The sequence below is a fragment of the Vidua macroura genome, chromosome Z (assembly GCF_024509145.1).
Source record: "Vidua macroura isolate BioBank_ID:100142 chromosome Z, ASM2450914v1, whole genome shotgun sequence".
Lineage (NCBI taxonomy): Eukaryota > Metazoa > Chordata > Aves > Passeriformes > Viduidae > Vidua > Vidua macroura.
Window position 1 is genome coordinate 59,964,441 of NC_071611.1, and position 21,267 is coordinate 59,985,707.

Consider the following 21,267-nt stretch of genomic DNA (forward strand, 5'->3'; position numbering starts at 1 on the left):
TATTTCAGCCCACTGATTTTCTCTATTCAGAGCTACAGGGTGCTCCCAAGGTCAAAAAAAGAAAAAAAAAACTTGCATTAGTCCTTCTTGTCACAACAAGCAGGTATATCACATGAGCTAAACTAACCTAGATCCTTGAATGGTCCAACCTACTAGCCATCAAATGAAGCCAATTTAAGGTATCTTTCTAATCTAAAAAGATGTGTATCTAGAACAAAAGGTGCTTTTCATCTGGAGCTCTCGAACTATACCAATATCACGATTTTCACTTCCCTGAAATTAAGTCACACTAAAAGACTTCAAATTAAAAAACCCATCAGACTCTTAAAAGAACATGAACAAAGTTAAAGAATTTGATCTGGTAGACCAGCATTAGTAACTAATGTAAAACTTCCTTCTCACACTATTAAAAAAAAATCATTAAAGGAGATCAGAAAATGTTTTGTTAGATTAAAAAAAATTCATACCTAAAACTTAAAACCTCTAAAAGGCTAGAAGAAAACAATAAACAGCCACATTTTAGAATACTACCTCTTAAATTAGGAAAGGAGAGGTAGATTTTCCATAGGAAAACAAAATATTGTGATATAAGCATTAAAATGAAATCAAATCAATCATGAACTTAGTTTTCAGGAATGCTTTCATCTTAGCTCATATGTGAGAGGAAAATACAAGCAGAAAACATTAATAACAATTCTCAGGTTATATTAATGCTTAGTATAAGCAGAAGCACAAGAATTTTAATGGACAAACTATAGGAAGGAATCTAAAGCATTACTCAAAAAATTCAGTTGTGCGAATCTACACAAGAAGTCCCAAACACTGCCCAAGGACTAGACTACCTGCAAGCTCCTGTGTACCTCCATGCCTGCAGCTGTACTCCTGATTATTTTCCTACTGCCTATATCCAGGAGTACTACCATCTTGAGTGAGATGAGCATTTTTACCACTGAAGCCATTTCAGATCAACAGAACTTGGTGCTCTTACACTTTAATTATCCCAGGGCCCCACAATCCAAGAGGTACAGACAGAACATACGCAGTACCATTGAATGCTGTAGTTCAAAGTAATTCACAGTATCTATGGACCTTTTCATTAGCCTAACAATTTCATATAATACAAACTATTCAGAAGCAGGAAACCTGACTAATACTGCTGTGCTCCTAAAGTCTACAGTATAATACACTGAAGAGTAACATGCACTGAATAAAATTAACTAAAATTTCACACTACAGCTGTTTTTAAGGCAAATTTTCAAGCAAGCTCCTTGTATCTCCTTTAATCATTTCTCTTTAAATTAATTCAGGCTGAGAGTGTATTTAAGGAGCAAGTATTACACTTTGCAAGACTATGGTCTTGACAAAGCAGATTCTTTATCTTGCAAAGTATTCTTTATCATGGGGAGTATCAAACAGATACATCCTTATTTCTCCCACACTATCTGTTTCACATCTCCTTGTTGCGATGACTTGGAAGATGTACTTTCCATTTTGTGCAACCTAAATCAGTAAATCCAAACCAACTCAACAGGAAAATTCCCACTTAACTATGTGTAACGAACAAGAGTTACTTCTTTCAAGGACACAGAGGCACATTCATTCATTAAAAATTAATTTATTATTCATTCAGCTGTTAAACAAGCAAAGCAAACATAATTTAAGCCTCCACATTACTGTTTTAGTTTCTTTGAAGTTTTATATTCCCTTTTGGTTAACATTCACCCTAGTACAACCACTACTACTACTATTGCAAAGGACTGGCAAGGCTGAGTAAAGGCAGTAAGAGCAAAGGCACAATTATTATGTGGCAGTGCAATTGTTTTTCAGTTTAAGTCTCAGTTTAAGTTTCAGTTTTTCAGTTTAAGACTCCTACTGGTGGACTTAAACTTACAATTACATAATTGAAGTTATTTCACATATGAATAATTATCACTGGTTACATGGATAATTATAAATTATGCTCTTATTCACTATTATTCATTATTTTGCCTCATTTTTGTCACAGAAAACTGTTAAGATAAAAAGAGATTCTTAATTTTAAGGAATGTTGCAAAAAAAAATTACTACTTTACAAGGAACAACTTAACCCAGAGAATGAGAGTGAATGATGCTGCATCCAGTTGGCATCTGGTCACTAACAGTGTTCCACAAGGCTCAGTACTGGGCCCCATCCTGTTCAAGATCTTTATAGATCATCTGGACAAGGGGATGGAGGGCACCCTCAGTAAATTTCCAAACACTAAGCTGGATGGGAATGTTGATCTCCTGAAGGGCAGGAAGGCTCTGGGGAGGGACCTGAATAGACTGGATCGATGGACTGACACCAATGGCATGAGGTTCAACAAGTCGAAGTGCTGGGTCCTACACTTGAGTCACAACAACCCCATGCCATGCTACAGGATGGGGCAGTCATTGAGAACTGCCCAGCAGAAAAAGATCTAGGGCTGCTGGTTAACAGTGACTGAACATAAACCAGCACAGCCCTAGAGGGCCAAGAAGACATCCTGGCTTGCGTCAGACATAATGTGGTCAGCAGGACCAGGGCAGCGACTGTATTCTGTAGTCAGCATTGCTGAGGTCACACCTAGAATCCTGTTTTCAGTTTTGGGCCCTTCACAACCAGAAAGACATTGAGGTGCTAGAGCAAGTCCATGGCCATGGAACTAGGGAAGGGTCTGGAGTACAAGTTAGATGAGGAGAAGCTGAAGGAGCTGGGGGCACTCAGCCTGGAGAAAAGGAGGCTCACAGGGAACGTTCTTGTTCTCTACAACTGCCTGAGGGAAGGTGATAGCTGAGTGGGGGATGGGCTCTTCTTAAGGTTAACTACTAACAGAGTAAGAGGACCAAGCTTCAAGCTGTGCCAGGGGAGATTCAGGATGGAACTCAAGAGGAATTTTGTCATGGAATTGGAATGGGCTGCCCTTCTTGGGCAGTATGTGGTGGAGTCATCATCCCTGGAGGTTTTCAAGAAATGACTGGATGTGGCCCTTAGGGCCACAATTGACATGTGATCAAAGGTTGATGTCAGAGGTCTTTTCTAACCTAAATGAGGCAAATATGATTGCTAACCATGCCACTTAAGAGCTAAGAAACAGGAAGAAAAATTAGATTACAATTAAGAGATTATATGAGCAGTGCAGAAATTTATTCACATCTTAAGATTTATAAGAGAGTTCATACTGGAATAAAAGAAACAGAACTAGAAAAAACCTCCTGTGCTGCCAAAAAGAAAACCAGAGTGAGTTGCTTGGTTCTAAACAAAGCCAATTTAGACATATTTCATCAACATGGCCAGCTCCACCACCTCAAGATGTCCCAGTTCTTGATGCAGCTGTACTTCTGGTATGGCTGTTTAGAACTTCATGTCTGAATACCAGAAATCTATTTCCAGCTTAAGCTGATAGACAGCTATTCCATGCCCTCAGTTGTCTTTTGATAGATTCAGCAAGCCCAGCTCTTTTAGCCCCCTTGAGTAAGACAGATTTTGTTTCCTGGATGATCCTAGAAGCTCTCTTCACCTGTTCACGTACAAAATTAATTTTTCTTGAACAGAAGCGATCAGAACTGTACACAGTAATCCAGAGAAAGTTCTACGTTGGTGTTTTGTTCAAGACAATTAATATTTCCCTCTCTCTTCACAAGAAACATTTCATATAATACATCCTAGGAGCCCATTTACCTTTTTTGCAGCTGTGTTAAGAACAGTGGCTTATCGTAATCCTATTTTGAACTAATATACTCAAATCTTTCTTCTCTCACTTCAAGATGAAAAGCTACAATCCTAAGATTTGTTTCCACAATTTTTATCTAAATGCATACATTCATTAAAAAAACTTGTCATCAAATTAGCATTTCACAGACCGTTTTGTGGACAGAAATGAACCAGTTCTGCACAATTTGGGAATATCCAGCTCTGTTAAACTGAAAAAACATGTTTTGATAAAGAACTGTGACAACTAATGCAAGCAGGGCAGTCATTTGCAACTAGCAGTTTTTAACTCATGCTAAGACAAAAGTAAGGCTGGCAAAGTTATTAGATGAACCATATCATACTGAAAAAAACCCAAAAGGTGGGGGAAGACAAGCTTAAAACAAGTATTTACCTATCTTTTTTACTTTTCCCTCTTTGCTTCCCTGCAAGAATCCGCAGTTCTTCTTCAGTGGGATGTTGATACCACCGCAAGCTAAAGATAAGTAAAACAAGTAAAACAATACCATTATTAGCAATTTAGAGCATGGCTTTCAAAAAAACTGTATCACAACACAAGATTTCTATACTTACTAAGACACGTGTCATTTATCACTCCTAAGCAAGACACCTTTGTGTGCCAGTAATGGCACACAAAAAACCTGCCTGAACTGAACAACATCTAGAGTTCGGTTCTCTAGAGCAAATGAAGCATTTATACATAATTTAAAAGCTTTGCCACTTTGTCATTCACATGAAAACCCTTCAGGTCTCTAAACACCAACTTTTAAAGATATCAAATACAGCAAACACAGTCATATAAGGTGCAAAAGTTCACTAGAATAATTATACCATTACAATTACTCATTAGAACCATATTCTAAACAACTTAATAAAGTATATTATATCCCTGCCAAACCCAGTAGTTTTCCAGAATCTGAAATATCTATTATCTAACAATCATTACAAATGTTTTCTCTTAAACAGATGAAATCATAACATCAACATTCCTCTCCTTAAACACCTTCTCAATGATATCTTCAACTTCTACTAGAAAAAGTGCTATTAAAAAAATCACTAACTTACACATAGTTGACCTGTAAGTCTTTCCACTTTCACAGATCAATGCAGCATTCATTGCTCATTCATTTAAAAGGCAAGAAATGGCACGGAAATTTTGAAGAGGACAAACGGAGATGGTTAAGTGTCTCAGATGGTATATTTTACCTAAATTTCTAAGTATGGCAAAAACCTTAGTAGCTGAAACAAGCCTTTTCCACATTAAACACAGGAAGGTTACTGTCCAAATACAGGAAGTCACTATGATCTCCACATGTCACTATGATCTCTACTCTGAAATGCTGCGGGGTAAAGGAGACCAAGTATTAACATGGACAGACTTGAGAAGTATGTGTGGAAGTAGTAAGCCGCTAATTGTCACCCATGGTGACACAGGTCAATACATGATAAAGGAATCCACAACTACCACCACACATAAAGAAAACTTCACCAAGTAGGACCATTCACATCCATGTTGGTGAATTAGAGATGATGTCAGATCCAATTTCAAAAAGTTAGCAAAGGCAAATTTGGAAGGCATCAAAACTCAAACAGTCTCAAACCATTTAATAATACTTGATTCCCAGCTTTGTTTTAGAAAGGCTTCCTTCATCTTGGGAACTCTTCAAGAGAAAAGAATGCTAGAATCAGCCAACAGTACATCAAACTATTCCAACTGCAAATTTCCATTGAAGGAATTCACTGCCAGTTCCAAAACTGAAAACAGCAAATATTACAAATTTGGAATGAACACAGTTTTGGATGGGGAAAAAAGGAACTGAATTTTGTATAAGTAATAGTGAAAGTTATTTCATTAATTTATTTTTATTATGTGTAGTACAGTTGAGGAATCTGTGATTTGCAAACTTTGCAGCAAAAGAGATTTTAAGACTGAGACACAAATAAACCAGAGAAACAAGCTTTTAATCCAAGAAGTTCAACTTCTCTGGAGATGTTAACTTCTATCCTTCACATGACCCAAAGCAACTGCGAAAAATCACAGATATATTCTCCTGTTTTGTCATTTACCACATCACCCTTATCTGCACTTGGGATGCTAATGATGAAAGCCACCTATGAGGTAAAGAAATTTTTCAAAATGTTTCCTGCACAGACAGAGAAATGGTACCTAATGCAGTAGAACAGACAAAATTCTTCTTCTGTGTAGCATGCCAACACAAATCAAGCCACAAATTATACCACAATTTGCTCCTAATTATACTACAAAACAACAATGCAAGTGATATCTAATTACAACTAATAATATAAAGAGTTTCGTTATTTTTCAGTTGATAAACCCTACATACCTTGCATTTAAAATCTCAAAACCAAAAGACTTGAACAAACATTTTCACAAAGATAATAAAAAGTAGTATATATCTGTTTTAGCTTACATAAGCTTAAAACTGAAATCCCAGAACTGATTACCTTGTGCTTTGACATATCCAAATCAGTCTGAATAGCAACAGACACACAGATATGCCCTAGTTAATTTGAATAAAGATCATTAACGAATCTACAACAAAACGTCCATTTTCTCCTGGATCCTGACATGGCCTGAAAACATAGTAGCTGAAATAGCTGAGTGACTTAAAAGCAATGTTTTGGTAGAGAATATTTTATTAGTTAAAAATGATGCAAGGCCTATGCAGATATTTAGGCTGCCAAATATTTCAATAAAGCTATTTAGTTGTATTCAAGCTCTGAAAATAGCACTGATTGAAAAAGTTTGTATTTCTTAACAAATTTGTTTAAGTTGCTTTTCAAGAGTCAATGATAGCTATTTATTCCATTAACAAGTAACTACCTGAAGTCTGTCTGTCCTAACAATTCTTTTAGATTTTGAGAAGTCTTTGTTTCCTTTTAACGGGCTTGCCATAAACACAAACAACCATCTTTAAACAAACTAGTCACTTAATGTTTCTGTCTTGTCTGATAACATGTTTATCCTCCCTCCCATTTAGCAAGGAATATCTACAGACATTTCAGATCCATCTTGCCTGCCAATCCTTTGGAAGCAGGATATTCAAACAAAGTCACTTAAAAACCACTGTTGGATACCAAAGACTAGTTGATGTTTACTAACAAATGTAAGACAGAGAAGGTGGTAATTTTTCCTTAGACAGCTGGACTGCTTTAGGAGTGTGCCTGTACCTGCACACTTACGTGTATAAAACCCTCTACCACCACCCACACAGGTCTGTCAAATATCGCTGGCAAAAAGACACCACTATGGAGAAACAGGTTAAAGATAAAAGATAGTTTATCACATTAACTAAGAAAATAACTGCTTTTCTTTCTGCCATTAAAATTCAGATTCTTGTTGCAGTGAATCTTCCGACTTATTTTTATTTCTAGAACACAGGATTATTCCTAACTATTTATACAATTCCTGTATTCAGGGAATTATTCAGAGTGCCTGAAATGACAATGCACTAAAATAGCGACCAGATAAATAAAAGAAAATTGAAAAGCAGTAATAGGCTACTAACATGGAAGGCAATAATAAAATTCCCACTGACTTCAGTAAGAGCAGAATTACCTAAGCACAAGTGCTGAAATCCTGCTTGAAGCATTTATCAATCTGCAGATGCACAAAGATAAATGGAGAAATGGATTTGAAAAATATTTGAATAGCAAACTTCTCCCTATCACTGGCACATGGCATGCCTTAAAACAAGGATACAATGAGTGAAAACTTCACAAGAATGAGGAACATGGGCATTATAGTGACAAATTATTTTGAAAAAGCAATTAGATATTTAAATTTTCAAATAAAAGTTTACATCAATCTTAGACATAAAAGGTACAATATGCAATTTGGATAATTGCAGATAAAATAGACTCTCATAGTGACACATCTTAAAAATAAATGGTAGGCAGTTTCATATTCATTAGTGTCATGTTCTTTTTAGAGCACAAGAAAGGTGATCAACACCCTGCCAATATGGTTAACAGTCAAACTTCACACAACAATTAAGAGGATGATTCCTGTTTGTGCTGTCCACCTGACAATTACTGTTTTCTATTATATCTAACATATACCTAAACAACATTTACAGTCACTTTTAATTAGCAACTTGATGGGTGATGAAATCTGGAATACTAAAAAGGAACAAGTTGATAATTATGAGAAGCAGAGGAAAAAGTCAATGCAACGACTTGTTAATAGTCCTATGGAATACACTATTATTCAACGATAGCCCTTCAGAAAGCAGGCAGTAAGGATCTGATATTCTCAAAATTTTAACAATTACAAAAGACAGCACACTACCTGCTAATCATACAAAGTGGTCTTCTTACCAAATGAAAAAACACAGTATCTGTGATTTCTTTTAATATTTAACATACTGATTTATATTCAAAACAGCTGCTGTTTTTCATTGTTATTATGGATACAGCCACACAGGGAATGCTCCCCTTGCAACTCATTATGTCTGTTTGATCTATTGTTACAAGGAAGTAGCGTACTGAAATTTATACTAATCCTGTCATTTGACATATTAAAAAGGAATAGAATTTTGAATAAATACCTAAGCACTCTTCATATGCAAGGCTAATCAGGAGGTAGGTTATCAACAACACAGAGACAACAAAGAGGAAAAGAAAATCCTTTTATTCTTGAGTGTATTGTATTCAATTCAGGTTTTTAATATTAAAAGATGCACCTTGTACCTTAAATGTAAGAGCTGAACAACAATTAACTTTATGACTGATACAATTAATAGCAACAAACATGTATGCTCTTTTGCAGCAACACTGTCATTTTGCCTTGAGCCCACAAATCAAGTGTAACAATGCTATGGTAATAAATTTAATAAAAGTCAATTACTTAAAAAATCTCTACACAAAATCAGTATGTTTTACTGTTACTACTCTGATGCATAATTGCATTACCATATTCACACTTATCTTACCTGCCACTACAGAGAAGCCAACGAGCAAGAGAATAGTGAGGTATGATCTTCTGTATGACACTAGCCATTACCATGGTAACCACCAACTGTACACCTATCACACCCTGTAGAGAAGTAAGTTAATAACAAGTCAGTATGTGTTTTAGAAAAGTGGTGAAGTATCTTTAAAAAAAAAAAATTTAGTAACAGTCTGCATAACAGGCATGATACACTGGGGAGGAATGGGGGGAGTGAGGAGGCAGAATATTGAAGCACTTAAAACCGAATTCTCTAGAACTTGCTACAATCACTTAAAAACTTCATCAGAGGGAAAAGGCATTCTCAGGTCACCAAAGCTAATCTCCCTGAAGAGGTCTAAGATCCTCCCCCTCATAATGCTGGCTTCATTATATATGTACAGATATTTCCTCTTTGTTTACCTACATGTGTGGGTTTCTATCTTCTCTGATTAGTCATTTTCAAGGACTCCTCTCCCCATCATCCTCATCCTTACTTTAGCAGCTCAGTGCACCACCTTTTCCTCTTGATTTGAGGGTCATCACCTCTTTCCTTAGAGACTTAGAGAAGTCCTAGTCTAAACACCAGTTTGGCCAGACTACTGGCAAAGATGCTCTTGTCCCACTTGGTCAGGTGGATACTGCTCCGTCTTAGCAGTCCTTGCACCTCAAGAGAGAGTCCCATGGTCACATAAGCCAAATCCCTGCTATCGATACCTGCTATGCAATGAGCTGGTAACCTACAACTCTACATCAACCTTCTCCCTCCCTATGAGCAGTATAATCTTTCATCCTAAATAATGCACTAAGAAAAGTGCATGCATTCTTTTCTTCCTTCAGTGCTTTCTCCTTCAGTAAAACACAAATTGTGCAGATACTGCTTTTATTAAAAAACATAGGCAGATGAAATGTTTTTGGATATACATCATTATCCGTAATTCAACATGATTGAGGGAGACAGAGACAGCACAAATTATCATTTAAGTATTTATAAACACTTTCAATATGTTATCATATGTCTCGTAAAAAAGTGCCATGTATCAATAAAAGGAGGTGCTACTTTTTTATACTGTGAAGTAACACCTTTGGAGGGCGTCAGATACCATCAAGTTTCTTTGGTGCTCTAGAGTCTCTTCACCTTCTGTCTCCTTGGAATTTCTACTGCTTCTACACTTTGGTGCCATCAACTCCTTGAGGTACCTCAAAAAGTAAAACCTCACTTTTGTTTATGTTCTATATCACTGATATCAGGCTTGTGCATAGTTCTGCACATACATTACTCAAACCAACTCCCACCAGCTCTCTAGCTAAGGGAAGTGCAGTCTTAATGAAAAAGTGTTACCAGCTGCATGCGTAATATATATGCTATACTTACATTACTAATTTGCTAAGGAAGTATATATTCTTTGGGTACCATTTAAAATAAACCATTTAAAAATCAAATGCTTCTTCTGACCATCTCACACTAAGCCCTATAACCACTTCCACCCAATATAAGAGAGAAATCACTGTCCCTTCATCTAGCCTCTCTACTAAGCCATTACTCTCGGAATTCACTCTCTCAGGGTGAACTTAATTAATACTTCTCTAGAGTAACATATTTATTAGAAGCACAGCCTAACCAGATGCCATATGTCTCTTCATTTACTCCTATAGAGCTTCCTATCTGTAAGTGAAAGAAATTGCCTTAACTCAAGGCAAGAGAAGGGAAGAAGATGCAAATCGAGGCAGTTATTTTTATATAGGGCAGCAGGTCTACTAGCTGAGTTAAAATACTCACAATTCAAGAGACTACTTAAAAGTTTACCAACATAAACTAATTTCCTTACTCAAAGAAAGGCTGCACATTGGAACAGAACCCATTAGGAACAATTTCTCTTAGCCACTGAATGTCTTTCTGCACCCTATATACCCCTTTCTAGCCTAAATTTATAGTGCTCATTCCCATAAAGTTACTGATGTATTTGATAAAACCAGAAATACCTACAAACCTTTCAGTGTACAAATAAAAATAAGCAAGTTTTAAGCCCCTAAAAAAAAACCAAAAACAAAAAAACAAAAATACAAAAAAAAAAAACAAAAAAAAAACCAACCAAATCTAAAACCCCAATTGTATCTCTAAACTTAATTTTGATTTGGTGGAGGAAATATCCTAATAACGTTCTGGTATTTTTCTACACTTTAAGCAATTTAAAATGTATATACATCTATATATACACATACATGCCATATGTGGGCATTTTTCTCAATTCCTGAAGGTTAGTAATCAATCACAAGCAATATACTAATAGAGAAAAGCTGTCACAAGAAATTTTTTAAAAATCCACTGCATTAATCTTCCTGCAATCTACCAAGAACACTAGTCACAGGAACATGTTAGATGATACAGTGAGTTAAAATAACATGCTATGTGCACAGCAAGACTTTTTGCCAACTCTACCTTTTTGCCTGGATGTGTTTACACTCTTGTAGATTTACTAACACACTCCAGAAAATCTACAACACCCCAAACCACCCCATATTACAACACTAGAACACATTTTCCCTCCATCCCCAAATACAGGGTTCAATTCAGGCTCTGTCTAGATCCAGTCTTCCCCACACTTCTGAATCTTCACTTTACACTAGTATCAGTTTAAATTCAAAACAACTCATCTCAGAACCATAAATGAAGATTGGGTGCTGGTTTCTACCAATATCTTACATCCTCTACTTGCATACTCTGAATTAGAGAACACAGGAGTCAGATCTTAGTCAGAAATCTACAACTTTAAAAATCTAGAGTATGAGAAATAGAATGGTATGTGTTTGAGGAAGAAGATGTTCAATGGCAAAGCTGACACCACAGGGGGTTTTGAGGACCTCTGGTAAACAAACTCGGGAACCCACCACCTGATCTGTGTTGAAGTAATGAGCACACAATCAGTGATTGCGTTGACTCAAAACTAAGAGAAGCACTACTCACTGTTAAGAGATGAGGAACTGCTGCACAGATTAAATGAAGCATCTGCAGTTAGAGAATAGTTTGTGGAATTGAAACCATTTCATAACGTTTTCAACACTGATTCCACATACATCCATGTCCCTATCATGCTTCAGGCTTTGCAGCTTGAAACTTGAAACCAAGTTCAAGACACAAGATAGAGGTCTGTATTCTGCTGATCAAAGACATTTCTGTCAATCTCTCTAATACTGGGAAGCATGGGGACTAAAGTTGACTATGTAAATCAGTTTTTCTGCAAAACACAGGCTGGCAAGCAACCTCCTGCTCAAAAACAAGACTGAAATGGTACAGCCATGCAGCAACAACACAGTCTAATAAACTGCAGTGCGGCTGTGTTTCTGCCACAGAGGAAGATCTTTGATGAGAGATGTCTTAGACATCTTGAGAACTGTGTTCACTTCCTGATCCTCCAGCAACCATGGCATTCCTACCTTTACTTGAATAACTGAACATACTTTACATAAAAGTTTTAAATAAAACATAACAAGAACACAATAAGTGGTCCACAAGAATACTTTCAGCAGTTACACTAAAGTGAAGATTGAGAGATTTCTTAAAATTGGTAGGAAAGAAATGGCAGGCCAAAAATGCATAAGTGTAAGGTTGAACAAAGTATAACCTGGACTTTGGCTTTCACTGTCTTTTATAGTACATACCTGGAGACAGAGTTGCTGATTAGTAGAAGGACAAAATCTAAGAATAAGCAATTAAGATAAAGTTACAATACTTTTATCTACACAGTAAGTGTACTTATAAAACACCAATGGCTATCTCACAGTAACAAAAAAAAAAAAAACAACAAATTTTTAAAAGTACTTCTACCTAAAGAACATTTTTCTTTTCATCATAAAATAATTTATAGAACATGAAGTACAAAGATAGACAAGGCTGATTATATTATGCAAAGACACCACTCCAGTCTCCTTATTTTGACCTTGCCCAAGGTTATTCCTCCTTACCTGTAGTAAAAGGGCACGCGTTTCCGTCTTTTCTTCCCTTTACCACCTATCTACCTATTACAAATAATTCAAATACCCAGCTTTACACAGGACTCTGAAACTACTTGTTCTCATATAGTAACCATCTCCCCCATTACAAGACGAGGGCCTTGAGCTGAAGCCAACTGCTATATGCACCAGGTCAGGGATACAGCTGCATGACTGAAAAACAGCTGGTAGAATCCCATTCACAACTGCACCTTCAGAAATTTAATGCCCACTGCTTACTTTCTGAAGTGGCAAGCCTTGTAAAAATAAGATTTTAACACAACTGTACTTGAGTATTCTACAGATGTTAATACAGGGCATAACAATATCTTTCAATGGTAGCACACAAACACACTAACATGGCTGATGATTTTTCAAGTAAGAAACTGAAAAGGTATTGGAACAGTAGTGGCCACCAATATTTGTAAGAGAATATAACAAATACTCGTATCTCCCGCAATTTTAAAAGTGAAATGGTATTTGTGAAGTCTGGAAGATAAATCCACTTTGAAATGTCATTTGATAGCTGACATGTTATTGCTTTTGCTGTAAATGAGACTTTTCCCCATATAAATTTTTCTTCATATGCAAATTTTTCTCCTTATGTTTATGTCCATGCTAAAGCTCCAGCTCCCAAAAGCAAAATAGTGTTCTCCTGAAACATAAATGCAATTCAAAATTGTTTCCTAAACAGTAGAAAATATTATATAGGACAGCCAAAGAAAAGTGAGCTTGCTGTGCAACATCTTAAAGTGAATGCTTCCTGTGAAAAGGATTACTTTCACAGAATACTTATAGTCATTATGATAATCAGCAATCTGAGGCAGTTCAAATCCTATGGTTTGTAGAAATCAGACATTCATACAGCTAATTTTGGAAAAGAAATCTATGCCAAGAGAACTCTTTAAAAAAAAATCAGATTTTCACTTTTGTTCTAGTCTCATGACCAAGGCTTCCCTGAATTAGAATTTTCATGCACCTACCATTGTTTACAAAAGAAGATGCTTAAAGTGGCATGAAGAATATACAAGGTGTTAAATAATATCACCTAACTGCTCACCCTCACAGAGTCTTTTGCACCCAAAGGTCACTTCTCTCTTGACCAGCGTCTTTCCGCAGAGTCAAAGAAGAGCCATAAACTGCTGCATGGACAGAGTTCAGATGTGCATGACTCCCTTTGAAACAAGGTGATTTGTTTGAAACCAAACAGCTTTAGCCAGTGAATAGCATTTTATCTGACAGTCCTGCTTCATTTACCACTGAGGCTCTCTAAGTACAAAGATTACAGAACTAATGGTCATTAGGCAAATCACATTATTGCTACAGAAATCTCATGGACGGAACAAGAGCATTTATAAAAATGCAAATTTATCATTATTACTGAAGAGGCAATACAGAATACCTGTTGCAGTGAACACCAATATATATGGAATATATTATTAAATTATAAGTAAAACTAGTTCAGAGAAATTATGTACTACACAGGGAAAAGAAGGTTATACTCCATTATTACTTTTCCAAGATTTTCAAAATTTAGTTTGCTCAGTATTTCCACAAATAAGACAAGTAGGAACTACAGAAGTTCCCACTCTCTAGAAGATTTGCTTTTTAAAGAACAGGCTCTGCCATTACAGGTATCATTCCAAGTATAAAAAGTAAGAAGACTTTCAAACCTCTGTTGAACAGTCTAAAACACCATGGTCTTACACAGTATTAAGACACTTGTGCAGAGCTTAAAGTCATGGCCTAACTGGCACTGCAACAGCACAGAGGAATCCTGACAGTCCCAGCCTGGCAGGTGTTGATGTTTATAGCCTGATTCCTAAGCCACTTGGTACAAAAGAAACTGATCAATATTTCATTCTCCTGTTGCTTTGGAACTGGAAAATACAGCTTCCAGATAGCACAAAAGTAGACTACCATCTTTTGCCTTTGCTAATGTCACGGAATCACAGACTGCCAGCACCCAGTAAAGGAAACTGGACCTGATCTTTCAACCCCATTAGGCAACACAAGCAAGCACTCAATTAATTTAAATAAGAACCTACACTGAAAGGAAAAACTTATTTGTTTGCAATTTTCCAAATGTGGTTTCCCATACTAGACCACAGCACTCACGGACTCCTACAAATGAGAGGAGCATCTCAAGGCCTTTTGAATAAATATTCTAACCCCTGTGGAAAAGAAAAAAAAAAAAGAAAAAAGAAAAAGGCTTAATGAGAAAAAAATATAATTCCTTTCATAAGCAAGAATTTACACTATAAAAACTACTTTAGTGGAACAACATGATTAAACTCCTAAGTAGGAGAACAGTTAAAAGGCAGATTTTATCAAAGATATACTTGTAAAGTGCATTTCTTAACACTTAGATCAATGAACAAACATTGGTGCCATAGCTAAAATGACATATTGACACTTACATTCATATAGTCACATGAAAGTGGAATATATTAATGGCACATACGAAATACGTTTTTATACCTGTAGACCCTGTTCCTTGTATCTATAAGTACATTCAAGGCTAAGCCAATCAATTCCAGTGCTTTAAATGCTAAGATCTAAATACAAAATTCAGCATATCTCTGTAGAGATATATATCTTCATAAATTTAATATTTATTAAATACTTAGCCTGCTCTATTGAAGCAACATATATCCAACAAGGTTACATTGTTAGTAGGAATTACACCAAACTTTGTTCCACCGTGTTACAAAGTCACTAACTGTACACTACATTTAGCCCAATAAATTGTAGCTGTGCTGAAATACTTGCTGTGAAAAGCAATTTGAGGTGGGACTTTTTTTCATTATATCCTCTCCCGTCCCAACTGCTCCGTGATTCTACAACACTCACGTGCTGCCACAGCACACACAGCAGCTGTGACATGACCGAGAGCACCAACAGCAAACTTGTGGCAATGAACAACAAAGCATTTGGCAAAGGTTTCTGAATATATCCAAGATCACATACACGCTCCGTTTACAGAGGATTTAAGGTGACCCGACAAGGCAGTTATACTCATAGAATCAATGCTGGAAAAGCACTTAGGATCATCAAAACCAAATCTCAACCCAGCACTGCCACTGTAATCCCTGAACCTCTAAAACACATCACCAGGTCCAAACGTTTCTAAAACACTTACAGGGATTGTGACTCCACCATCTCGCTGGGCAACTTATTCTAATGCCTGACGACCCAAACAGTAGATTTTCTTTTTCCTAGTATCTAATTTGTATTTCCAATGTCTTAGCTTGAGGCCGTTTCCCTAAATCTCACTGCAGGCACGGTAGAAGAGACCAGCCCCCACCCCACTACGACCTCCTGTCATGTAGTTATAGAGAGAGAGAAGAATCTTGTGCATTTATAAAGAGACATCCTAACCCAGTTACAGAGCACTAAGTCCAGTGGCTCATTCTACTTCCCAGCGGAAAAGCAGCAGAGAGGGAAACAACCACTGGGCAGCGGAACCGTGTAAGATCGCGGAAGGCAGCAGACGCCGCAATGTTCCATTCACAAGCGCCAATTATAGAGCTCGTTGGTGTCACTCCGCTGCCTCCTTGGCCCCGACGCGCCCAAACCCCCCAGCTGTCCCCACAGCCAGGGACCGGAGCCTTCAACAGCTCAGCCCCGAGCCAAGGGAGGCGAGCGGACCCGGCCGCCCCGCTCACCATGGTGCCCGCGTCGGCCCCGCCAACCGCCGCTGCCGTCCAGCTCGGCCCCACTCCCGGCACATAAATCCGCCCGCTCGCCGCTCCCGACCAGTGCACCCCGAGGTCACGTCGGGATCCCGCCGTGAACAAGGCCCGCCAGAGCTGTCCGACCAGCCGCCTGAGCGGGCGGGGCCTCGGAGCGCTGAGATGGCGCCGCGACGGACAGCCCCGGCCTCACCGCTCTACCCTCGCCGGCTAGTGACAAGCGAAGAAGGTAGAAGCGCCTGCCGCGGCGCACGGCCCGCGGGCCCCCTGGAGACAGCCCTGTCAGGCGTCGCGCGGCCAGCCTGTCCCGGGCAGGGCGCCGCCGCGACCCCAACCACGTGACGCGAGAGGTCGCCCCGACGCGAGAGGTTTCCCCAACTCCCGATCCCCGCGTGAGGCACGGCACCGCCGGAGCACCGGGAGAGGAGCAGGGGGAGTGCGGAGGGGCCCGACCCGGCGGCAGCGCGAACGCAGCTCCCTGCAGAAGCGGGGAGAAGCGGGGCACGCGCATGCGCCGAGGTCACATCGCGCTCCCCCGTGCAGGCGCTGCGCATGCCCAGCTGTGCGGACTGAGGGCAGAAGGGTGGCTGGTCTTGTTCCCGGTCGTGGCCGCTGTTAGCGGTACCCAGGGGCGGCTCTCGGAGGAACGCGGTGGAGTCGCTTGGCCCGAGGGAAATAGGTGTCCTCCTTGCAGAATACACAGTACTGCGCACCACCTGGATCTGTCCGAAAGGGATACACCTGGATAGTCCGTCCCAAATGAGCACTGGGAAATAGTCGCGTTGCTCAACAGTTTTGTCGTAAATCGTGCGGTTTTAAATGCGTCGCTGTGGTCCCTTATATGTGAGCTGGAAACAAATAGGAGCATTCTGCTTGAATAGATAAGTAATATTTCTGTAGAAAATACTTAGCATCTGCTTGTATTTTGTAATGCTTTATCTGCCTCCTGAGAAAACCAGGAGGGCAATCACAGGATTGAGTTGGAAGGAACTGTATGGATAATATTTCAAGCCCGTACCACGTCAGCGACACCTTTCGTCAGAGCAGATTGCTTAGTGCCCTGGCCAACCTGGCCTTCCAGGGATGGAGCGTCCATCCAGTTTCCCTAGGCAACCTGTGTCACTATCTCACTACCCTCACAGTAAGGAACTTCTCCCTAACATCTAATCTAAATCTCTCCACTTTTAGTTTAAAACTGCTTGTCCTGCTCCTGTCACTATCTGCCTGTGTAAAAATTCATTCTTGCTCTTGTAAGTCCATCTTTAGGTAAAGGGGCTCTTGAGGTCTCCCAGGAGCTTTCTCTTCTCTAGATTGATGATTGCCAACTGTCTCCTTTGCACAGGTGCTCCAGTCCTGTGATCTCCTTTGCAGACTTCATCTAGACTCACTCCAGGAGGTCCGTGCCTTTCTTGTGCTGAGGACCCCAGAGCTGAAAACAAAACTCCAGGTGAAGGTCTCAAGAGGTCAGAACAGACCTCCTTGATCCTTCAATCCTCCTCCTCCTTTGATCTGCTGATCAGGCTGGTTAGGATGCAGCTTGGGACACAGTTGTCTTTCTGTGCTCCACACGTATCTGGTAGGCTCACATCCAGCTTTTCATCCACCAGAACCTTGAAATCCTTCTCTGCAGGGCTGTTCACAGTGAATCTGAATCTTGTTCCACACACAAATCCCTAGGAAAAGCTAATTTAGTGAACTCTCAACAGAAAGAGTTATAAACTCTGTCATTCTGACATTTTTAATTGTTCATTTGAAATGTGTCTCAGCTAAAAAAAAAAAAAAAAAATAAACAAAACCCACTCAAAATTACATTTCTAAAAATGTAGAAGTAGAAGAAATAGATTTCAAAGGAAATCCTCTCAGATACCAGAGATTATAGTACGAAAGACAAGATTATTCTGACATATTCAAACCATTTAATTTTAGTCAACAAGTAGGTCTTTGGCCTTCCAATTTATTAATGCTAATTCGGTCACATTTATGGCAAATGTTGCATGTCCAGAAAATAACAAATTCTAAAGGCATTTGTTCTACTCCATGTGTTTCTTGCAGACAGAATACTAAAGAAAATTAATAAGCCCTTTAAATGGCAAAGTTACAACAAAAAGGTATCAGTCTTATTGTAGAGATGCTAAGAGATGAGATGCATTTGGAGACCAACTGATTTGAGGCATGTTTACTTGTGGAGGTAAGAGTCTCAAAAGTGTTTTAAACAAATTACTTACTTGTGGAACTCTTTGGCATAAGATTTCATCACTGATACAAGTTGGTGGCATTTTATGAAATATATTCAAAATTGGAAGTGAGCTGGACTGTTTAATTAACTGAAACAAGAATTGGTCAGCTTGAACTCTAGCAATCACAATTTCAGAGCTCTAGTATTTTAATTCTAGTGTTGTTTAAATTTGTATTTCACACAAAGACAAGACCAAAATTGTTCTAATCACTATGGGGAAATGGATTTTTGAATGGATTTATATGGGCTGAGTGGAGCCTTTGCAGCAGCAAGGTAAAGAAAACTGCTCCGTGCATTACTGCCAAACACCACTACTGGTACAAACACCACCTAACCTGTGAAGTTGCTCTCTTGAGCCCTCTTGTCTCAAACAGTGAGTAAGTTTTAAGAAATGCATTAGAGCAGACATATTTTTACTGCCTGTTCCAGCTGAATACAAAGCAGTCTTAAGTTGGATGTATATGCCTCATTATTCAGAATGTATGAAGGTACATATTTTTAATACATTGGTTCACACAGCTAAGCCAGCACACAATATTCATGTATGCATATACCTCTATATGCATAGAAAACTTATGCTGTCTAAATGTGCTGTTTCAAATGGAACACAACATAAAACAGACAAATCAAATATATCACTGCTAAAACTAGGCACTTCTCATTTTATCTACTGTGTGACATTTCTGAAGTCATTACTGTTCTTTTCAGTTAACTTGAAATATGCTTTCTGATAGCACTCTTTTCCCCCCTAAAAAATCAAGCTACTGATCAAGTGCCTTCTGGCTGAGCAGTTCAGAAGTGCTAAAAAGGCCAGTGGTGTGTTGTGATTAGATTTAACCACTATGTGTTAAAAGAATTTAAAAATACATGTCTCTCACAGTAGTATTTCCTTTTAAAAAGCACAGAGTGGTTTTGATGCTTTTTTTTCTGTACTGTATCTTGACACTTCATGTACATTGTTGTAATATACAGTAAAGCATCTGAAAAACAAAGTCATAACAGCATCATCAGAACATAACTATATCAGCAATGGGCTAGTACATGCTGCAGTGTCCCAGAGTGGCATTTGTGTATAAAAATCTTGTCCTGAGTCAATGGGCTACAAATTGGCAAAGCGTTCCAGATATGTAATGCAAAAAAAGGGCAAGTTCTTTGGTATGTTGCTATTAGAGCCAATAGTAGATGATGATCATTGGACTGGAATCTGCAGTGCAGTTGAGGAAAAAATCTTGTGCTTGTGTGCAGGAGCTGGACCAGTGAAGGTCTTGTAGGTCAGAACCAGAATTTTAAAATGAATCTTCTGCTTCTTAGAGAAGCAGTGTAATGGGCAGAGTAACTCTGGTGTGTTTGGAGGCTTGGAATGTCAGGAACATGCTTTAAATACTTGGGTATGGTGACACAAGCTGTTACTCAGTGTCTCAGTTCCTTGGGCATTAGGAAGTATATCCTAAGTACTTGTAAGTATTACAAACATCTGTTAAAAAAAACAACCAACCAAACGAAACACTGACAAGAAAAATATTCTCCTTCTACACATCAGAATATAACAGCAGCATTTGTAAGTCTCAGGACTAGGAATTCTCCAGCTCCTCTTGATGCTCTGATCACATGCTTCTCCATTCCTCAAAAGAATGATGATTTGTAGAGATCTAAACCATAGCAGGGGCCCCAAATACACTGACCATGAGTGAGTGGTGATCAGGTTATTAATTATTCTAGTCCCATGCTGTCAAAGGGGAGATGAGGGTCAGGATGCAAGTTCTCAAGTTCTGTGCCTCCCCCCACCCCCAGTCCCTCTGCTATTCATCAAGGTCAGTGATGAATTTTTTACTTTCCTATGTTTTCAGGGAAGAGAACAGGTCAGGCTTAGTCAGCTTTGTATAGAGGGCTGTATGCACAGAAAACCAAGCAGCCCCTCGTTTTTATCCGTTGTCTCTGTCTACCTTTCAACACATAAACAAATCATATGTGCAATCCTTTTTTCAGAAAATCCCCAAAAGACTAGCATTGGGAAATCTATCACATAGTGAGCCCTGAAGAAGTTAGCTGTTGTTGTAGTGCAAAGCGCTACTGCTCTCTAATAATTGAGAGTTAATAAAATGAAATGGTAAACCAACATGTGAGTTATGAAGATCTTCCTTCACTAATGGGTGTTACCTAGTGTCCCATAGATGCTTATTATGTGTTGTTTATATCCAATAATGAAGTATTGTGTTGCTTCAGTAGTATTAACTGGAAGTGGTGCTCTGTGATCATAGAATAAAAGCTATCAAGGAGTTTTGTTGCCTGTACTTACTTCTCTCTCCTTTTTTTTCTTGCTTTTCTCTGTGCTTCCTATCAGAATGGTATTTATAGGAGTGTCCTAGGTTGACTCCCAAATTTACCTTGAACCAGGACAAAAAGCAATTCTTCAATTAGTTTAAAAAAAAAGCTTAAAAACATCATGATACAGGCTTAGTATGAAAACATAGGGATGATAGTGTAACGGGCCAAATTAATCCTCAATGTAAATCCATTTTTTTTAAAACACGATAAATCCAGGTCAAAAATGCCCAAAATAAATTTTGTCAAGACGTAAGGCTCAGATTTAAAAGTGCAACAGAATAATGCATCTGTTGAGTGTTTTACAAGTGTGTCTTCGTGTGTCTTATTGTGATTCCAGCATCGCTCTGTGGTAATAATGTCA

At 38.5% G+C, this 21,267-nt stretch overlaps 1 protein-coding gene across 7 annotated transcripts in view; it reads right to left on the reverse strand.

Moving 5' to 3' along the window:
• Positions 1-17,262, reverse strand: part of TMEM161B (transmembrane protein 161B) — a 51,865-nt gene extending 34,603 nt beyond the window's left edge. For 5 of the 7 annotated variants that reach the window (XR_008441207.1, XR_008441206.1, XM_054002869.1 and 2 more), the window contains exons 1-3: positions 16,319-17,262; positions 8,665-8,768; positions 4,104-4,184 (exon numbers count right to left, since the gene is read on the reverse strand). Coding sequence is in view for 5 of the 7 variants with exons in the window: in XM_054002869.1 (XP_053858844.1) it covers positions 4,104-4,184; positions 8,665-8,768; positions 16,319-16,321 (188 nt within the window). In the remaining 2 variants the exon portion in view is untranslated. Of the gene's footprint in view, positions 1-4,103; positions 4,185-8,664; positions 8,769-12,320; positions 12,383-16,318 lie in introns of those variants that run through there. The other 2 variants (XM_054002870.1, XM_054002871.1) reach the window with 2 other exon arrangements.
• Between the last annotated feature and the right edge of the window lie 4,005 nt (positions 17,263-21,267).